At 29.5% G+C, this 18,029-nt stretch overlaps 1 protein-coding gene and 1 long non-coding RNA gene across 2 annotated transcripts; one reads left to right on the top strand and one right to left on the bottom strand.

Moving 5' to 3' along the window:
- Positions 1-1,592: 1,592 nt before the first annotated feature.
- LOC100570099 (E3 ubiquitin-protein ligase TRAIP-like) lies at positions 1,593-5,270 on the bottom strand. Its single transcript, XM_016805072.2, has 9 exons — positions 5,018-5,270; positions 4,027-4,150; positions 3,305-3,520; positions 3,076-3,234; positions 2,902-3,012; positions 2,705-2,842; positions 2,340-2,520; positions 2,047-2,151; positions 1,593-1,969 (listed from the first exon to the last, which is right to left on the bottom strand). The coding sequence occupies exons 2-9, from the start codon at positions 4,143-4,145 to the stop codon at positions 1,748-1,750; spliced, it is 1,251 nt and encodes a 416-aa protein (XP_016660561.1). The 5' UTR covers positions 4,146-4,150; positions 5,018-5,270; the 3' UTR covers positions 1,593-1,747.
- Positions 5,271-13,048: 7,778 nt separating this feature from the next.
- On the top strand, positions 13,049-17,041 carry LOC100569847. Its single transcript, XR_510797.3, has 6 exons — positions 13,049-13,378; positions 13,471-13,909; positions 13,983-14,144; positions 14,898-15,022; positions 15,741-15,955; positions 16,024-17,041. It is a non-coding gene; the product is annotated as an uncharacterized LOC100569847 (long non-coding RNA).
- Positions 17,042-18,029: the final 988 nt, after the last annotated feature.

The raw sequence follows: 18,029 nt of genomic DNA, 5'->3' as shown, positions 1-18,029 counted from the left end.
AAATTGATATGTCATTCCATCAGAAATATTATTCTCTATCTTTTTTGTAATGGGTGATTTTACTCTAAGATTACTTAAAAATATAGAAAAAAGCGATTCTGCGCAAATGCGTTTTGTCTATGTTGCGTGTGAGCCAGAGAGAGAAAACAAATAGTGCACTGACATCCTCATAATCAGTACTAGTAATGTTTAATAGTTTTTATATTGTAGGCCACTCCTGAAAATCTTTACACATTTCATAAAGCTATAATTGAAGATCCAAGATTATTACAATCCTCTACAGCGAACAACAGCAAGGCATTTATTGAAGCTTTTCAACTTTTGTCTAATGTAGGTAATGTAGGTAGTATTCAAACTAACGTAAGACCCATTAAAAACTTAAAAGGCATTGTAAGCAGGAACAACAAATATTAGAAGTAGAAAATAAAACAACATCGGCTGTAAGGTGATATTGCTTTTAAAAATAATGCATTGGGTTTTTACTGTTACTTGTTTTGACTATTCCTACCTAATATGCACAATATTAGTAAATATTCTTTTATTTTAGAACGAAAACAACAACAGGTGTTCTGAGGAAATGTGTAATCAATAGATTAGATAAGATAAGATTTGATGCTCCACCGCCAGCTGGATCAACAGTTGTTATAGTTACTATAAGGTTAGGTTCAGAAAACTGCAATGGTATGAATTTATAGTAACATTGAAATCAAACTTACGATCATGTACTGTGACTATTTCTGTTAAACATAGCAGACATTATGGGGAGGGGCTAATATTCATAATACGTAGTACTTTAATGTACATCTGAACATTTTATTAGGCCGTTTTTTGTAAAACGTATTGCCCATTCAAATTTAATTCTCATTGTTGTAAAAAATACAGAAAGTCATCGAGTATTAATCCTGTCAACACGTCATTGTACATAGTTCGCATATGCTGAATGACGCCAAATGGACTATAGTGTAGTCAGCGTTAGGATTAAACTTTTGGTTTTTTGTCAGCATCTTCTATTAATTCAACAAATAATCAAATGCAAACCGTACTGATATTTTAATTTTTCAATTTTTAGGAAAATTTTTTAAAACTAGAATTTTATCAGCGTCACAACTAGTATACAAAACTATGACACGCAGTGAATGTGTTAAAGTGGAGCATAAAAACGCATCAGGTATAATCACAGATTATAGTTACAACAAACTGAATTTCAAATCATTTTATAGGTGCAAACTGGGAGGATGTTATAATATAGTCATCCAGAGCTAATATATTTGTTACTAATTAAATCTTAATATATTATGTAATTATTTATTCATGGTAGAAATATTTTTGCAATTCTTTTAATATTTTATTTTATTTTCATAGGAGCCAAACACCAAAGTGTGTTCAAAATGTAATACTATTAAGTCAACAATATTATTTGTATTGGTAATGAGCAATTTATGTATACATATTTAAATTTAATTATGCTTTATCAACAAACTGTTATTAATTAATTAAAAAAGAGATACACCAATAAAAAAAAAGAATAATAATAATAACATTATTAATGTACTTATAAGAATTCTAAAATTGTTATTTAAATATAATTTGATATTGTCAAATAAATAGTATAAAAAATTACACTTATATAAATATGTTTTTTTTTTTAGTAAGCTATACATAATTAAAGAATTTCGGCAGATACAAAACTATCCAAAGTTTTATTACCTTTAATTGATGGTGGTGTTTTTTTTTTTGAAATTAAAAACTAATTTATTTTATATTTTCGTTTTCTAGTTACTGGTTTCTGTCCGCTAGGGTACGCATCTGGTTTCGAACGACAAGCAAGACCATCATACATTTCTTCATCTAAACTACTCGAAACGACCATAGATTTTGGTACATTATTTGCACTTACCGATTTAGTAGTTAAAGGTGGTCTCATAAATCCAATTGGTCTTCGAGGACTTTTTGGCATAAATGTGTTGACCTTAACAAGAATATAATAATCAAGAAAAATATTTAAAAACGTGTTTAGTATTTCATAATTAGTATATATATATTTACACATTGTGATGATGATTGTTCTTTAATATGTGGCTTTAATTGACCTTTTGGTTGTTCCATTGAGGAAACTGAATTTTCTGGAGAGTTTATAACTGTTTTTGAACCCTAGAAAATTGTTATTAAATTACTGATCAAAAATGATTACCATTCAATCAACATAGTATCAATATTATTAATCTAACCAAAACTTCTAATTTTCTCATATTAAAAACAATGTTCTATTGCAATTTTACATTTTAATATACTTAAGTATTGAGTTCACTTTAATAAATAATAGATATCACTTAATGTACTTTTTCTAAACTTGGAGTAATGGACAAATCAAGAGCTGGACTTTCGTATACTATTCTTTTACGTAATTCAGTTCTTCTTGGAGTATCATCATTTGCTTGCACCAAAGATTTTAAATTTTCACATTTTTTTTGCAGTCTTTCAATATCTGCTTCAAAATCAGTAATTCCTGATTTCAATTTTCTGAAAAATAAGTTATAAAGCACTGTAAATGTATTTAAATGCATTCAAAAACTTAATATACACTTGGCTGATTCTTAAGTAAGATTTATAAAACACATTTTTAGTCACTTTAAAATTTATGTTTTAAAATTTAAAAATAACAATTTGTTATAAGATTAAAATACTTGAACAAAATATTACGTACTCCATTACTTGGGCATTCATGGATTGTTTTGAATTTACATTGCACAAAATATGTCTTTTAAATTCCATGTATTTAGTGATACATTGTGAAAACTTAGTTTCTAAATCTCTATTACTTTCTTTTAAAGTCTGAATTTCTCTACAAAACATTAGTTGAGTTATTAAATAATACACAATTTTTTTAATAATATATCATACTTTTTAAAAGAGGTTATAAGTAAACATAGAGTTTGAATATCAGTCTTTTTTTTAAACAAAGATACAGCTTCTTGAGAATCCGCAACTGTTCCATATAATATACTGTTTATTCTGCAATTTAATTTGAATATTACATAAATTATTAATTTTTTATATCATAAAAAATTGTCTTACGATTGGTATTTAACCAAATCTTTTTTTAATTCTTCAGCTTCAAGTTTGTAGCGATTAGATTTTTTGCATTCAGATAAAAAATAACGCACACTTTCTTGCAAACTGAATACAATTGTTTGATGGCCTCGTATTTCGTCTTGCACATCTTTGACATGTTTCCTGTAAAGTGGTAAACATAATGAATAACTATATTATTTACAAAAAGTATAAATTAAATATTTTTCTTTACTTTAATGCAGCTACTTTTTCTTTATCTTTTTTGGTTATAGTTAACAATTTTTTTATTTCTTCTTCCTTCAGAGTATTTTCATATGTAAGTGATTGCACTTGGTGTGTCAGTGAAGATATGTCTTCTTTTATACTTAAATTTGAATTGCTGTGAAAATATAATTTAATAGTTTGCATTTTGGTTACTTTTGACAGACAATGTGGACATGTTTGCGATCTGAAAATTATAGAAGTAAGATAATAGTTATACAATTTTAAGGAGGAATATTATAAGTACAACTATGAATCATTATTTTATATACCATTATAACTTATAAGTATATTTACTTATAATTACTAGTAATATGATGTAAATCAATATCATATGGTCATAGGCGCCCACAGAAATTTTACTAAGGGGGAGGGGGAAGTTTGCTATGCATTAAGCATAATATATTTTATTAATTTGGTTTAACAGGATTTTATATAATGGTGACCTATTTTTCTTTGTATAACATACTTTCTATTTGTTATACAGTTATTTATCATACTATACTCTATTTAAATTAAATGTCCAATAAGCCAGGGGGATAATGCCTCCCTCCCACTACGAGCGCCAATGCATATGATACCTTAAGCTGAAAAACAAACACCAAAAATAGTAGATAGGTATCTGAAATACTCATAAAATTACAATTATAATATACTTTTTAAAGAATCACTGAATTCAAACTTTAGTAATACCTTTGAATCCATGTCATGAGACATTCGTAGTGGAAAACATGACCACAATATGTTGTATGAATTGATTCAGGATGAATTCCGGTGAAATAATCGTCACATAATGAACAAGATGCTAACATTTTTGCTTGAAAAGGAAAATTAATGATTAAAATAATAATTAATATAATATATATATTATATAATATTATACAAAACATTTAAGTACCAAATTGTACTAATGCTAAGTACTCATGAGTCAAACATTAATTGGCATTTAAGTTTTATGCATAATGCCCTATTGCCGTAATAAATAACTTCATGTGTCAATTATCTGCCTTTGAACCTATGAGTAATATAATTGAAATTTATAAATAACAAAGTAAATGTTATTGAATTATTTATAGTAGTTAATTCGTTAAATTTGTCGATAATTGTGTGACTAAGTATAATTTTTAAATTTTAGTGATCTAGTTTCAACAGAAAACATAAGGTAGTGTTCCAATATATAAGTAACTAGGTATAATCTGTTCAGCAAGAGACCGCGCCGCGCACTGACGAAAACTGTTTCCCCCACGTAACAGCTTACCATTGGTTTCGATAGTATGGCGACGTGGAGGGATGTTCATAATCGGCATGCCCTCTCGCTGAACAGAGTATAGGTACTAGGGTAGTAGAAACTGGACCAATAGTTATATGATGTATTATGAAAATTAAAACGAAAACTTATTACTGAATATTTCACAACTTAAACTAAGTTTTCAAACATATTTTGGTATTGTTCAGACTAGGTAATTTACATAATTTTACGAATGTTTATCCAGGAAATTAGTGTAGTTCGAGCAACATGACTAACGAGCTATAATTCTGGGAGACGGATACCGATTGGCAAAACAAGTAATGCCTATTACCACCCAAAGTAAAATTTTTGTAATACGGCAAAACATAAGAACAAACACTCGTGACTTACAATAGATTTGCATCTATAAAATTGTTGATTGAATTAGATGGGTACCTGTTGGTTGAAAAGTGTATAGGTTTTGACGTTGCACTGCACCTTCACAGATCTCAATATTGGTTCAAGTCTAAGATCAAGACTAAATCCGATTCGCTAGAATGGGCGTTGTCGCGTTGAGTACATGTCGCATTCTGGAAGTACGTTTAACAGACGAGCGTGGTAAAATAGAAGTTACGAAATCGGAAATACGAGGCAGTCCGTGTGCGGCAGCGAGAAGATTTTACACAATCGTTCACTTGACGTAATTTCATTGAACGAGCACGGTTTATTAAGATATCTACAACCGTGGTTACAGAATTTCATAGTTCATGGTTAATATTAATATTATCACGAATAATCACCAGCTTATCACCTAACCAAAACGATAGTTTTATTATTAAAAAAAAAAAAAAATGTCATCAATATGATGGATTTTAGATTGCGCTTCTGATAACTACTCGCACAGTGTGTCTAAAACAAAAACGAACGAAAAACGAAAGGCACAATACATGACAAAAAAAAAGAGAATAAGCAGAGAACATTCATTTGAATTCTGAAAATCGATATTTCAATCAATATAATATTATTGTTGAAGATAAACATCGGTCTTGATCTAACGATATATTGATGACATAACATCGATCGTATGTAAATATCGATGTTTTGTTGCCCACCACTAGAACCACTGGTCAAAGGTATCTCGGAAACAATACGAGTATCCCAGCCATTGTGGTCGACAATCGCCTCAAATTGATCGGCTCGGTAAATTATTACTCGGCTGACGCGGCGAACCAGCCAATAGTCACGGGGTCGCGCCGTGTAGACAACTTCTTTATAGGTCACTATATTATGGTCGTGGCCGTATCACAATATAGAAACAATATAAAACCACGGTTTAAGATATACCCTAAACCGCGTATAGAACGATATTGTTCCACACAATTATCACGGACTTTGGATATATACTTATAGTCCGTGACAATTATTGTACCATCAGCTATGGCTTATCGTGACAAAATGGATTTTGTCATGACGCGTATCAAAAAGTTGCCGACACGCCTATCGGTTTTCAATGTTGTCATGACAATTATTATTAGGGTATGGCACATAATATTATTATCAGACATCGTGGTTTGAATTCAAGTAATAATAATTTGTCACAACGATAACAAACCATAATACATTAACACCTATACTCTATTCAGAGTAGGAATTATTCCCACCTTCGCGCACGCAACGGAGCCGCCGGCAGCCGTCAGGGTCAGACCCGCTGGCTAATGTATCTATTTGGTGCCTTACCCTGGCGAGTGTGGGCTGCGCTCTGATTGGCCGCCACTTGTCGAAGGCTGCCGTCGCTGTCGACAGCCGCCGCCGTGCATACAGACGATTATAATAACAATATCGTAATAATTATTATTACCTACAGGGGCGGATTTACCCATAGGCCACCAGGGCACGTGCCTAGGGCGCAATTTTTTAGTTAGTTTTTACTTTTTAGTTTTTCATAATTTCATAATTATATATTTACATAAAGTTATATTTTATATTAATTTTTTTTTGTGTTCAACTTGCATGAAACTGTGGAGAATGGCTCACGTAGTCACGTTGCAGTAGGGTTTTAATTTATAAGCTATAATAACCTTGCCGTTCAATCCTGCGACCGGCGACGCCGCGCCGCAACCGTTAGAGGTTTGACATCGACACTCGACGAGGCAGCTGCCCATGTTAATGAACCGGAGGTGGCATAAGGGTGTGCGGCGCAAACACATACAATATTGTGAATGGCGCATGCGCAAAACGCCAGCCAAGGCAGTTAAATATACTGCCTCGGGCCGCCGGGTACATTGGATATAGCCGCTCTTCTAGCTAGGCAGGGGGCAGCTCGCACAGTGCTTGGCAAGTGAATTATTTGATATTGACCAGAATGATCCGCCTCACCCCGCACCAGGCATCGTAATAAGTGTACGCGGGGCGCAGGCGCGTGGCCACCAAAACTAGTCTGTTCTTAGAATACTGGAATTAAATTCTGGAAATTAGATGAAAGTAGCTAATAATAATAAACATTGCGATACTTATATTACTGATATTGTGCATGCTGCATACTTCTCAGAAATCTGCTAATCGATTACGATTATAGGGACTAGAGTGCCCACCACCAAATCATAGATAATTTTGCTACAGATAAATCAAGGCGCAAAATGATTATTATGATTAAATATTTATGATTTAATTATTGTACAAGCGTACAAATTTACCTAGGTATGCAACATTGTATTAATATTTATTTGTTTAGTTGGTATGTATAAATATAAAAATACCTAAATACAATTTTTATAGTTTTGTTTTATTTCGTGGAACATTACCCCCCTCCCCCCTCCCGTGGGAGCAAGCCAATGTACGGGGCGCCAGTGTTGTAATGCCTAGGGGCGGAAAAATGGTAAGTCCGCCCCTGATTACCTATCATGTTATAATGTATATTAGTTTTTTCTTTACCATGTTTCTTGTACTTTTACCTTATTGTTCTGCACCGAACTCAATGCCTACGTCGTAGACAATTCTTCGTGAAAACGGCGCGATATTATTGTTCGCCTGCTGCACGTCGGCACAGCAAACATCAGCGCCAACTGGTGGCAACAGACATGCGCGAACAAGACAAGTTTTCGTCAAGCGAGTGGGAATTCTTATTCTGAATAGATTATAATATACCTTGTTCTGTGCTAAAGTGCCTGCTCAGTGCTCACTGCTCACTATAATGTTATAACACTATGGAGTTTCGTCTGTGTTTGTGTGTGTAGTGTGTGTGTGTGCGTTAGTGCCTATAGAGGGTTTTTTTCCCCCGATTTGTTTGCTGGCAGACGTTCCGTCTTAAGAAACGGTAGGCAGTTTCCACGGTTAGTGTATGACAGCGAACGATTTGTCTGCGATTTGTGCATCAATCTGCCAATCGATAACTTTATTAACGTGATATTCTATAATAATATTGTATTTCACATAAAATCTTAAACATTATCTTAGGTATTCAAGTAGGTAGGTAAATGTAAAATATGACTGATTGATCAAGAGTGTTAAGTGGTTATACCTTATACCTACACAGTCCTGTGACATTAATCTAAACATTTCTTTGTTTTCATTATATTTAACAATGTTATCCTCAAAAAGCTCTGCGCTGTTGTTTAATAGCCGTTTTGCTTTTTAATTTATAAAACTGAGCAGATCTCCACATATTGTGTTTGAAAATAATACGTTTTATTAACACTTACTAAATCTGCACAGCGATTTACATATTTAAAATATGTATAAAGTGTATAATATTGTGACTGATCTTTATTAGGTACTACCGATTTACATTTTTAAAAGGTTAATTTGCATGTTGTTACTTTGTGAATTCATAGTACCACTGTGGGAGTCAAGTGAGACTTATATGCTTTGAAGAATATAAGTTTAGTGGATCTCTAAATGGGTTTCTTTCCAAATTAACAATTCAACAAAACACTTAGACACTGATTCTACTTGACAATGCTCTTAATCAGGGTTTTGGGTTATGACTATTGTCTATTGATCCATTAAATTATTGCGAAAAATGGTTGTCCATGAAAATAAAAAATACTTCAGAAGCTCTTTAAAAATAGTTTATTAGTTATTTTATTCAAATTATTTGAGGAATATTAATGTTGTAAATCTCCACATGTGTGTATATATATTAAACGTTTTATTAAACACTTACTAAATTTACTCAACAAAAAAAAAATTGAAATTAAATTTTTTGCCCAAAGGTTGCATGAATTTAAATAAATTGTTTTATTTATTTAATAACAAGCATTTATATTTGTATTTAAAAATGCAGGTTATAATTTTGAATAGGTACTATATAATTATATTAATTATTGATGATCAATTAATGTTGAATTCTTGTCTAGTTCGAATGATAATTTATGATATCTGAACTTGATCTTTTTATTCATACTAAATTTTTGTACATATATAACCTTTGGATATTAATTGATTTTGTTAAATGCCAACATGATGAATTAATGGTCTTGTTCCTATGATGTTATATGAATTAATGTACACATTCTGATTTCAGTTATTGTATCTCATTCTAAATATGCTTTAAACAGAAATGCTTTTACTAATTATTACTTTCTCTATGTTAAGTTATTTTGAAAAAAAAGTTACACATGTAAAAACTTGCTGTCTTGCTCAAAATCTAAACTAAAAGTACATGAGTATTTGATTCTTGTTTTTGTATTTTAAAAATATTTTATTATTGGAAGGATAAAAATAATGTACCTCGAAAGCTCTTTAAGAAAACTAAGTTGCTAATATTTTATTATAACTATTTTGAGATAAATAAAAGTAGATCTCCATATGTGTTGCAAGTTTTTATTTTAAAGTAATCACTTATTATATCTGCCCTACACCTAACATTTCTAGTTATCGTAGGTATTTAAAAAATACTAAATAAATTACATTATTATTTTTTACACTGTTTTTACTTTAATATAAATTTATTTAATTTTAAAGTTAAAGTCCATGTGTTAGGTTAAAAATGTTTCAACCAAAGTATATAGAGGTAATAATTAACCTCATAAGTTGGCACTGTGTTTAAAAAAAGCAACTTATTGATTATACAAGACATCAACAATTGATAACTTAAATCTGATTTTTGATGAAATAGAATGAATATTTAAAAGAAAATGTACTCCGCCAGCTAGGAATTAATAATAATAATAATAATAATAACTTTATTCCAGAAACACAAGATACAATTTTAATTTTAAATATAATGTTTTTTTTCTGACCCTACATATAAGTATACTTGTTTTAGGTTAGATGATTCTTAATAACAAAATGTAATAATAAAAAGAGATATAATGAATAACAGGTTAACTAAATACTATGAACTAACATTTTAAATTAGTTAATCTAAATGTTTAATATAAACATTAAGCTCAATAAAAGTTTGGAACGAGTCGATATTAATATTTTTACTACGGAGTAAATTTATACCTGCATTTAAAGGTGACATCATACCAAAAAATTTTTCACATATAGGAGTACCTATTTACATTAGTCTTTTCTTTTAATCTGGTACCAATATTATGTGCTGGTTTTCTAATAAGGTACTTATATTTATATAGTAATAAAAGTAAATGATTTATATGCAGTTTTTCGATATTATTAACATTAAATATATTGTGTATGTCACGTCAGTTGGAGTTAGATATGTTTGAAACCGGTATTCAAAACCGAAACCGAAACCGAAATTTCTTAATACCGGTATTGTTAAGTTGAAACCGAAATCGTAAAATTTCAAAACCGGTATACAAAATCGAAACCGAAACCAAAATTTCCTAATACCGGTATTGAAAAATTGAAACATAAATCGTAAAAATTAAAAACCGGTATACAAAATCGAAACCGAAACCAAAATTATTTCAATCGGTTTCAAGCCCTGCTTTTTTTTTTTCATTATATATGTATATTATATGTCCCTTAAAAAAGTCGTATATGAAAATACATAATATGCATCGATATAATTTTTTAGTCATAAAAAATGTCCATCAAAGTCGTTAGCATAATATTTATATTATGTTAGTCATCTGACATTAATCGTATTGTATCGTTAGCAATCAGTTATACGTTATTTATTTGAATTTACGATATTTTGTACCCAGTCTATATAATTTATGGACAATATTATGTTCGATAATGACCTATAGGTCTACACATAAATAGATATGTGATCTCCCAGTGGAAATATTTCGTCGTGAAAACAATTGAATATTTTATATATTTATTCGTATGACATAATTGATGATTAATAAAAACGCGATAATTCATTATTTTATTTTATTTTACATTTTTTAGCTTATTAAATTATTTTTTTATAAATCATTTTTTATTTTACATTTTGGCCATTTGGCCAAATTTTATTTGTTGGTTAAAAAAACTTGAAAATTCACTAGAAGGCTTCTAGTTTATTGTTTCAAAGGCAGATGTAAAAAAATTATAAATCCATTGTCACAATTTTTTTTATAAGCATCTAAAGTTCAAATATTGACAAAATACGTAAAAATGACGAAAATGTCCAAATAATTTTGAGTTAGAAATTCATAAAAAATTTTTGTTTTTAAATCTAAGATTTGAAAATATAATATAGGATTTCTCATAAGTTTGTCTACCTTTTTCAAAAAAAGAATTATGTCTTACAAGAAAGTCAAATAAAATGTTTATGAGCGTTTGAAATTCCTAGTGTGACGATTTACTTATCTTATTGTAATTAAAAAACGAATGACTGTAGATACTTGATAACTTCACTGAATGTTTATATTAGCATTTCCTATACACGATAAGATTTTGAAATAATTTGACTCTTTTTGAGCTGATTACAGACATTGTCGGTTTTCAATTTTTTATTTTTTTTTTCTATAAATATCAATAAAATTTTATTTGTTGGGTAAAAAAGTGTGAAAATTTGATGCAAGACCTCTGATATATTGTTACAATATCAGTTTAAAAATATTAAAAATACATAGGCACAATTTTTTTTTATAAGCATTTAAAGTTCGAATTTTGACAAAATTTATTAAATTTAAAATGTAATAATTATTTTGTAGTTAAAAATGTATAAAATGTTCAACTTTCATAGCTAAAAATTGAAAATTTAATACAAGGTTCCACCTAAATAAATTATATATAAATTACTTTAGTCACCTTAATAGTCAGCTATCATAGTAGGTTGACTGACCGTTTTCGATCAGAATCGTTTTTCTTATACAATGATATTATATCATTGAATTCAAATTTAACATCATCTATTACAGTGACCCACTTGTAACCTAGCGTACCTACAGCAGAGTGACATCCACTTACCCACTTTTTTTTTTTAATTTTAAGTTTATTGGTGAACTATAGTAGTCCAAATAATGAAAAAATGTCTGGTTATACGAAGTTAAAAAAATGATTATTCACCGACGAGTGATCAGCCGCACATTAAAGAAGAAGCCTGCATAAACAAAACTATACATCGATTGGAGGTGACGTCATGGAGGCAATTAGCGCGTGTACACCGTAGACATACTATTAAATTTAAATTTTTAAATGTTTAAATGTATCTCACAAAATAATTAATTATATATAATGTAATATATATAGCGATATACGTCGAAGAAAATATGATTATTAAAACTTGTAAAAATAAAATATTTTGAATACCTAGCTAATCGTACAAACCAGAATTCAGGGTATGAGCACAACACTTCATATGATCAGGCAGGCAAATACTAATATCTTCAGAATGTTCATTTGATCCTTCAGGAAGTAAAGGATATAGATCTGTAACATGTTGAATTTCACAACATTCGTCATCTTATTCACCATCTCCATTTTCACCAATTGTATTAGAATCTGAATCACTGGATAAATTACCTATAGGTACATCGTAAGTATTTGATTATTCACACAATGTGATTGAGAATGTCCGAAACGCTTTCGCAAAATTACTTGCGTTGTCAGTTATAGCATGTGTTATTTTTGAAGTACTATATAAGTACCCACCTCGATAATGTTGAAATAATTATATGTGGAGTACCTATACCTACTATATTGTTACAATGACATTTGAAAAATATTAAACATCCTTAGTCACAGTCTTTTTTATAAGCATATAAAATACCGAGAATTCACGAAAATTAGCAAATTATTTGCAGTTTGAGTTGAGAATTCATAAAAATTTTTCTTCTTACGAAACACTGTAGATACATCAATATTTTACTGAATATTTAAATTTTCATTTTCTATTCACCATACACTTTTGAAAATATTTTGACTCTTTTTAAGGTGTCTACGGACATTGTCAGTTTTCAATTTTTACAATTTTTAAATATCAATAAAATTTTATTTTTTGGGTAAAAAAGCGTGAAAATTTAATGCAAGGCTCCTAATATACCTATTGCTTAAATAGCAGTTGAAAAATATTAATAATACATAGACACAATTTTTTTTTATAAGCATTTAAATCGTGGTCACGATGGCAGCGTTCCCGATGTTACGGACTACGGTAAAATTTAAATGTCCGTCACATCGGCCCACAAAAGTACCTCCAATAGATTACCGTTCTGACTTATCACTAAGATAGTAATAATTGTTATCAAATGAATAACAACACAATATTATTTTATTGTTCGCCGACTTTTTAATTGAATCATTCGGACCATTCGGTTATGTATTTGAAATTTGAACAGAAATACAGACCACATTCGTACAGAGTTGTATTCATACGTTTTGGTTAACAATTACCATGCATAAGTGTATTCTTTTTAGTGAGAAATCCAAAGTATCGCCTCGCCACATAACACATTACGTTAATTTTAATTTGTAAGTATTATTTTCTAGTTGTAGGTACTGATTATATTTCTTAATTAATAATATGGGGTCAGTATAATTTGCAAATTTTTTCACTAATATAGATTTCCAAAAAATGAAAATAGAAGGAAATAGTGGCTAAACATCATCGAATTATCCCAATTTCCATCCGGAGTAAGAATCTGCGGTAATCGTTTCATAATCAGTGATTATAAACAAGGCTCAGTATATAGTGGACAGAGGATGTCACAAAACTTAATCCAAACCACTTGTCTGGGATAGAGAAGTAAAATAAACAATATAAAATACTACTCCGAGCACGACTAATAATCATCTAAGAGGTAAAACCTTTTAATATAAATCATGAATTAGATATTCAGATATTTTTACAACTTGACATTTTCAATAAATTATATTTCTCGAACGATGAGTTTGAAGAAAATGAACAGACAAATAAAATATTTGGAGACGTTACAGTTGATGATTTTAATTCACCCAGAAAAGCCTGAGAAACTTAATAATGTCTAATTCACACACACTTATGTAAGTATATTACTCAAGTCTATTTTAAATGTTTGCCAAAACCAAAAGTTACTTAGTGGTTTATTGTTTTTAGTTCATATAGTGGATTATACTTATTATGGTTTTCAAAACTAAATATATGATGTACTAGATACAAGGAACAAGGAAGTCGAGCCAATGTGTTGACTTTCTTGAAGATAATTCTGGTGGCTCAGATGAAGCCATACAATATTGGAGCGATGTATGAAACTTAAAGGTGAGAATATTGTTGATAGGTTTTTATTTTAAAATTATTTTACTGTGCCATTAACTAACATACCCACCTGTCCACGAGACACATTGTATAATATCTAATTTTGTGCTTGATGTAACGTGCTCAACTAGTACAGTAGAAGTGATGGAAGTATTTTGAAATAAAGTCACAAAAATGATGGTATGACTTGTATTTATTTATACTAAAATACAATAATTATATGTATTAAAATGTTCTAAGTCCAAATAATTAATGATTAAACTGTAAGTTAGCGAGTTGTTTCTAAGTATTTAGCTTTAGTGACTGTTCTGATTGAGGCCGGCTGCCTGTCTGATGAACTTGTCCATCAGCCTCTCTCGTTGGGTCAATACCTGTCTCTTCTATACTTCACACATATGGTTACCTGCGGTTAGGCCTAGCGTGAGATTGTCCCACACTTTTGCACACGCCGCATGTCTAACATATATTTATTGTATTGTACATTTGTGGTCTTATTTAATATAACAGTTACAATCTTATAATATCCATAACTTGTTTTAAAAATAAAATACAAATAAATGCTTAGTGCTTCCTTCTCTATAAGGTTCCTTGAAAAATATTTTTACCTGTAAGTTTGATTATAATATTATGTCATATCATTAAAGCTAACAGTACAAAATTGGATCTACTGTACTCACACTTGCATGTTGCTCGTTATTCAAAGAGAGAAAGCAAATGGTGCAACGACATATTTTTAACAAAGTTTTAATTTTTCAGGCAATACAATTTTGCTGAGCAAGAATCCAATTTCAATAACGCAGAGAGCCTCAACATATTTAAATTGCGAAGTAACACATAACTAGTTTGGACTGTGAAGGAAAGTGAATCTAGTTGGATGACAGGTAAAAATTGAAAATTCTCAGGTGTTTTCAAATACATTAGGAAAAACAGGTTTTTAGCATTTTCTATGCACCTTTCAATTTTTAAAACAATTTTACTCTTTTTGACATAACTATAGGGATAACACATTTTGATGGGATTACATTGAAGTTATTAATTTTCTTTATTTACTGTAATTTTAATAAGACTCATACATAATTGATAAAATTATAATAATATACGGTTATCAACTACATTTGTTTTTTAGAAACAAAAAGTTATTTTGAACTTGTCACTATTGATCTGATTGTTATGACAATTGGATCTATATTTTGGGACATTGCGAGTAAGTGGCAACTTGATACAAAATAAAGTTCTATTGAAGTGTGGAAACATGTTAACATTGTAAACATCTAAAATTCTATATAGATACAAACTAATAAGTTGTACACCTTAATTATTGGCATAGATTAATATGAATTGTTTATTTTATATATAATATTACATTTATATATAACTCATATCTTTCAGGTCCACTGTCCATGTGTTGTTGTTTAGTACTTAGTAGATGTGACTTACACTTAACGGTTGTTTACAAGCAACGGTTATTGCTAGATTTCAATGTTAATAGTAAAATTAAATCTTAATTCAAAAATACTCCGCTCAAAAATTTAAATATTTACTTTCCACATACTTACTAAAAACATTGTATCACATATTTTATTATCATAATGTTTTTAGAGTTTACACACATATTTTGCCTGTGTCTTATTCTAAACAATTGGATCAAAAGCAACCTCCAGCTGTTATCACACAAATCATTTGTGAAGTTCTAACTATTGTACAAGATTTTTTTTGACAAACGCTTCATCTGTCAGAATGGTCGGCAAAAGCTGTGAAAAGATACATATTGAAGATTTTGCTGATGGGCTGTTAAAAGAATCGGGGTTCCTACAGTACGTACATTTATTGATCATAATAATATTAATTAGGTATCAAATTTAATTAAATATGTAAATTATAGGTTTACTGGTCGTCAAACCCATCCATTCATGGAACTTACTTCTCAACAAGGAAAGACAAACTTCTTCGAAAGAAGACTAAGCAAACACCAATTATCTTCGGTTGCACTCTGAATCATGCGTGTGAATAAAATTATTTGTCAAAGATAAAAAGCATATTGTATTTTATGAATCATTAACCCTAGAGCACACGCTTCACGGTCAAAAAGACTGGGCTTTTAGAATTTTGTTCATTGTTTCCAAAATACGAAATATTAACCTAATCCAACCTAGGTACCTTCTAATTAGGTGATAAACTAAAATTAGATACAACTACTAACTGTATACGATCTGATGTTGGTAATATAGAAGTGTTCAAAGTTCATTACCAGACATTACGTATTAATAAACAGTCAAAAAGACCGTGTGCGTGATCGTAAAAAATCAACTATGGGTTATTTTTAAACTTTAACTGTGTTTCTAATAATTGCTGCTCGATAAACGAAATTGATAGTTATTATATTTTTATTGCGACTTGTTAGTTGACTATGATTTGCGCGATACTGTGTGTGACAAAAAGACCGTGTGCTTGTATTCTCCCTAGATCTATGGTTAAATAAAAATGTGATTAGTAGATTTTAGAGTTAACATAAAGGTACACAGTAAATGCATCAAATGTATACAGTAGGTATGTCAATATCAACTATACTACCAACGAGATTTGTAAAATTCCAAGTATATCAGCTTCTCCGAATGCTGCTGAGTACGAAATTAATAATAATGATTTGATATGTTAATTTTAAATGTACCTATTGGATATATTTTAGATTTTAGTTTATGAGAAGATCGATGACTGTATTAACTATGCAATGATGTGTTCTTTCATTTTTTAATTTTTTAATTTATTTTTTCTTATGGTCTGTGTAAATGATAAGTATTCGTAATAAAGGTTCAATTTTCATATATAATATTTTATTATAGGCACTCAGTATGTAATCATATGTTTATTTTTAGTTTAGTTGTAGGTATTTAGTAAATAATAATAGATATACAAAATTATATTTTCGAATAACAATTATTATTGTTTGTATTAGTATAATACCTACACCATATTAGGGAACTAAAATTTTATAAAATTTTAATTTGTTAGGTGTAGTGCATAAATGATGTGCAAATGTATTTTTAGTGTTTTAAGGCCGTTGTAAGATCAATTTATGAGAATCCTTGCATTAAATTGTTAGGATTTTTTTATATGAATAATTATATTTTATAGAAGATTTTTCCATATGAGTCTATCAGAAACTATTTACACTGAATGTAAATAGTAAAAAGCTATTAAATTATCTATTATTTGTATTTATTTGTTAATAATAACGAAGACTTAAATATTAGCATAAATCTTGTTCCTTTCACAAAATGTTTTTTCATTATTCTTAATTTAATTTACATTTATACGTTTGGCATTTATCCCAATGTGATCTCTGAATAATCATTCAATGATGAATTTAATAGTCACATTCCCGGTTATATCAATTGGATTATAAATTAGAATAAACTACAGTTTCCAGCTTCTACTACAATATATTATTTTATATTTTATTTTATGTTTTTAATTTTTAAAATACTGTCTGCACCTTATTGTGCCGGTGATTTTACACGTAGTATAATAAAATTGATACTAGTGATAGGTACCCGTGATTGTTTAGGTAATTATATTATTTACACAATTTCAATAAAAAAAATATCTATGAAGTATAAACATCCCCCTTTCTATTAACCATAAATTCTTAATTGTATGATCTATACATATTACATTAATATTTTTCGAAAAAATTATAAAAAAAAAACAAGAATAATTCCTATTTTATGTCACACGAGTTGATCTAGCAACTGACTGCTACGACGACTGTGCAATTTTTTTTTAGCATAATACGTTTTGAAAACGTCTGGAAAAGATTTAATTTTAAGACCGTGTGTCTTGATAACAACTAATTTAATTTAAAGTGTACTCTTATATTATATTATAATG

Source organism: Acyrthosiphon pisum, chromosome A2, assembly GCF_005508785.2.
Source record: "Acyrthosiphon pisum isolate AL4f chromosome A2, pea_aphid_22Mar2018_4r6ur, whole genome shotgun sequence".
Classification (NCBI taxonomy): Eukaryota; Metazoa; Arthropoda; class Insecta; order Hemiptera; family Aphididae; genus Acyrthosiphon; species Acyrthosiphon pisum.
Note: the sequence above shows the minus strand (reverse complement) of the source record. Positions and strands in the feature narration are given on the sequence as shown.